General features: G+C 48.9%; 2 protein-coding genes across 2 annotated transcripts, besides 1 other annotated feature; both read right to left on the bottom strand.

Annotated features, from left to right (window-relative positions):
- Positions 1 to 669, bottom strand: Tc00.1047053442495.19 (KU70 protein, putative; the record flags this gene model as incomplete). Its single annotated transcript, XM_797539.1, has 1 exon — positions 1 to 669. A coding segment is annotated over one exon (669 nt), but the record flags the coding sequence as incomplete, so codon positions are not given.
- Positions 1 to 2,169: a sequence feature (heterozygous, Esmeraldo-like haplotype).
- Tc00.1047053442495.10 (hypothetical protein, conserved) lies at positions 1,228 to 2,169 on the bottom strand (the record flags this gene model as incomplete). The annotated part of the gene is made up of 1 exon (XM_797538.1): positions 1,228 to 2,169. A coding segment is annotated over one exon (942 nt), but the record flags the coding sequence as incomplete, so codon positions are not given.

Here is a 2,169-nt window from a genome sequence, read left to right as displayed (position 1 = left end):
ATTTTTCTTGAACTCCTCATACATCATCGAGGATACATCTCCTGAAGCCGCTAGTCCCTCCAATTCCCGCACAGACTGAACGCTGAGAAGAGAAAAGGGGTGAACAATATAAAGGCCGGGCAATTCATAGATGTTATGTCTCTTATTCGTGTTGTAAAGGGCCAGAGCCACCAAGTCCTTGTCGCTCATCAGAACTTTGTCCTGGCACAGTTTCAGAACACAGCGCACAGCGTCCCGGAAGGGGGTATTATTGATGCGGTTTCCTGTCACTTCAGAGTCCGTGCCTTTTTCATTTCCCGTCGCCATGCCCGCCGGTATTCTCCTCTCCACGCCCTCGCCGCCCACGTCTGACGAAAAAAAAACATCTGTCGACTGTTTTTGCATTGTGGCGTTCCTCCCTTTGGAGCAGCCCGAGGTGGCGACTGAGTTCAGCATTGCGGGAGTGGAATCTTCCCCGGAAGTGTTGTCGGCACCTATCCGGCTGATTTCGCCAGGGTCACTGGAACAACTTCTCCCCTGAAACATGCTGAGCTGGCAGTCAATAAGGCACAGCACGGCGTCGCGTCTCTGCTGGTGCACTGTGGCCTGCTGCAAAGTGTCCTGATCCGTTGCCTCGTCCAATGCCCCCATGCCAACAGCTGCCTCCAACCATTCGGAGTATTCGGACATCCTCTCTTTTATTTGGCATGCAAATACAAAAAAAGCCTCCTGTTCGTGAATACCTTTACTGTGTGCGCGTCTGCTTCCTCGGAAGAGACACACCAAAATAATAATAGTAATAAAGAAAAGTATTAGAAATGCAAAAACAAATAAAAATTCGATGACAATTGAAGAAATAAAAGAGAGCGACGCCTAATCCATGAGGTGCCATTCAAAGGCCACCCCCCAAAGAAAAGGGATGGAAGAAGTCAGGATGCCATGGAGTAAAGGATTAAAAAAAAAAACACAACACGTAGCAAAACACAACTAAAAAAAATGGATACATATAAAAATACATACAAAAAAGCATAGAAAGATACATCGGTGTGCGGCAGGGAGGCTTTAGTTTAGCGCTCAAACTTTTTTTTCTTTACATAACGTCGCCGGTTCCCTATTTTCTAAATGCTTAAAGTAAGCCATATACGTTTCTTCCCTACGCGCCCCCCTCATCGACATGGGTCGCTTCAAAAAAAAAAAAAAAAAAAGAAGATTCATGCAAAAATAAACTTTGAGTTGCTCCACAAACACTCACGACGGGCGCTTGGCAGCCGCAAACACGGCGTCACGCTCCGCGACCCATCGCTCGTACTCCTCCGGGCTCAAATGAGAAAGCGGGTTCCGCAGTGGTTTGGAGGGTATCCCCAGTTTCTTCGCTCCGATCAGAGCCTTGACACGCCTGCCGGATTTTTTGTCTGGTTCGCTCTTGTCATTCCCGGCGCGACGATCTTTTGCTTCTATTTCACCGTGCCACCCATCTGTCCCACGTGCTTCAATCAATTCTGTCAGTTGCTGACGTCGGATATGTTGATACTCCTCAGCAAGGTAGTCCGCGCCAGCCTCAGGTAACAACAGAGGCGGAATCTCACTGACATACAGCGGGTCACGGGCATGCTGAGTGTAGTTGGTGGCCCAGTCCTCTACTATCCGCTGGTACTCCGCCAAAATTGAGGCATCCTCCAAGAGGGCATCCGTGCAATCCACACGGCGACGAAGTCTTTGCAGCCGTTCACGCTTTTGCTCCTCAGCCACAGCGTTAAGACCATCAATGTTACGTTGCATGCGGCGCATTGTTAAAGTTGCCTCCCTCACACTTGGCATGACAAAACCGCGAGAAATCGACGCGAAGTTATCATCGCGCGTGTGTTCGTTCGAAACACTTGGAGCATCCCAGTAATTTGTCTCCATCGGTGGGTTTTCCACCGACGATTTGCGATGTGTCGGCAATTCCTCTACTGCACCGCTCTCTAAATTTCCAAGCTGGCCATAACCATCAACAAACAGCGGTGCGTTCTCTTCCGCTATAAAAGAAGCCAGAGGAGAACCATCTTCTCCTCCCGTCTTGTCGGTTTCCTTCTCACCATTTTTATCGCTTGGCCTACGAGGCGGAATTCCATTGACCGATGCCTCCGTTTTTTTCAATTCATGCATCCCTGACACACCACGTAGACGTTCCATTAAATCATTTCCTTT

The sequence above is a fragment of the Trypanosoma cruzi genome, genomic scaffold, assembly GCF_000209065.1.
Source record: "Trypanosoma cruzi strain CL Brener 1047053516573 genomic scaffold, whole genome shotgun sequence".
Lineage (NCBI taxonomy): Eukaryota > Euglenozoa > Kinetoplastea > Trypanosomatida > Trypanosomatidae > Trypanosoma > Trypanosoma cruzi.
Note: the sequence above shows the minus strand (reverse complement) of the source record. Positions and strands in the feature narration are given on the sequence as shown.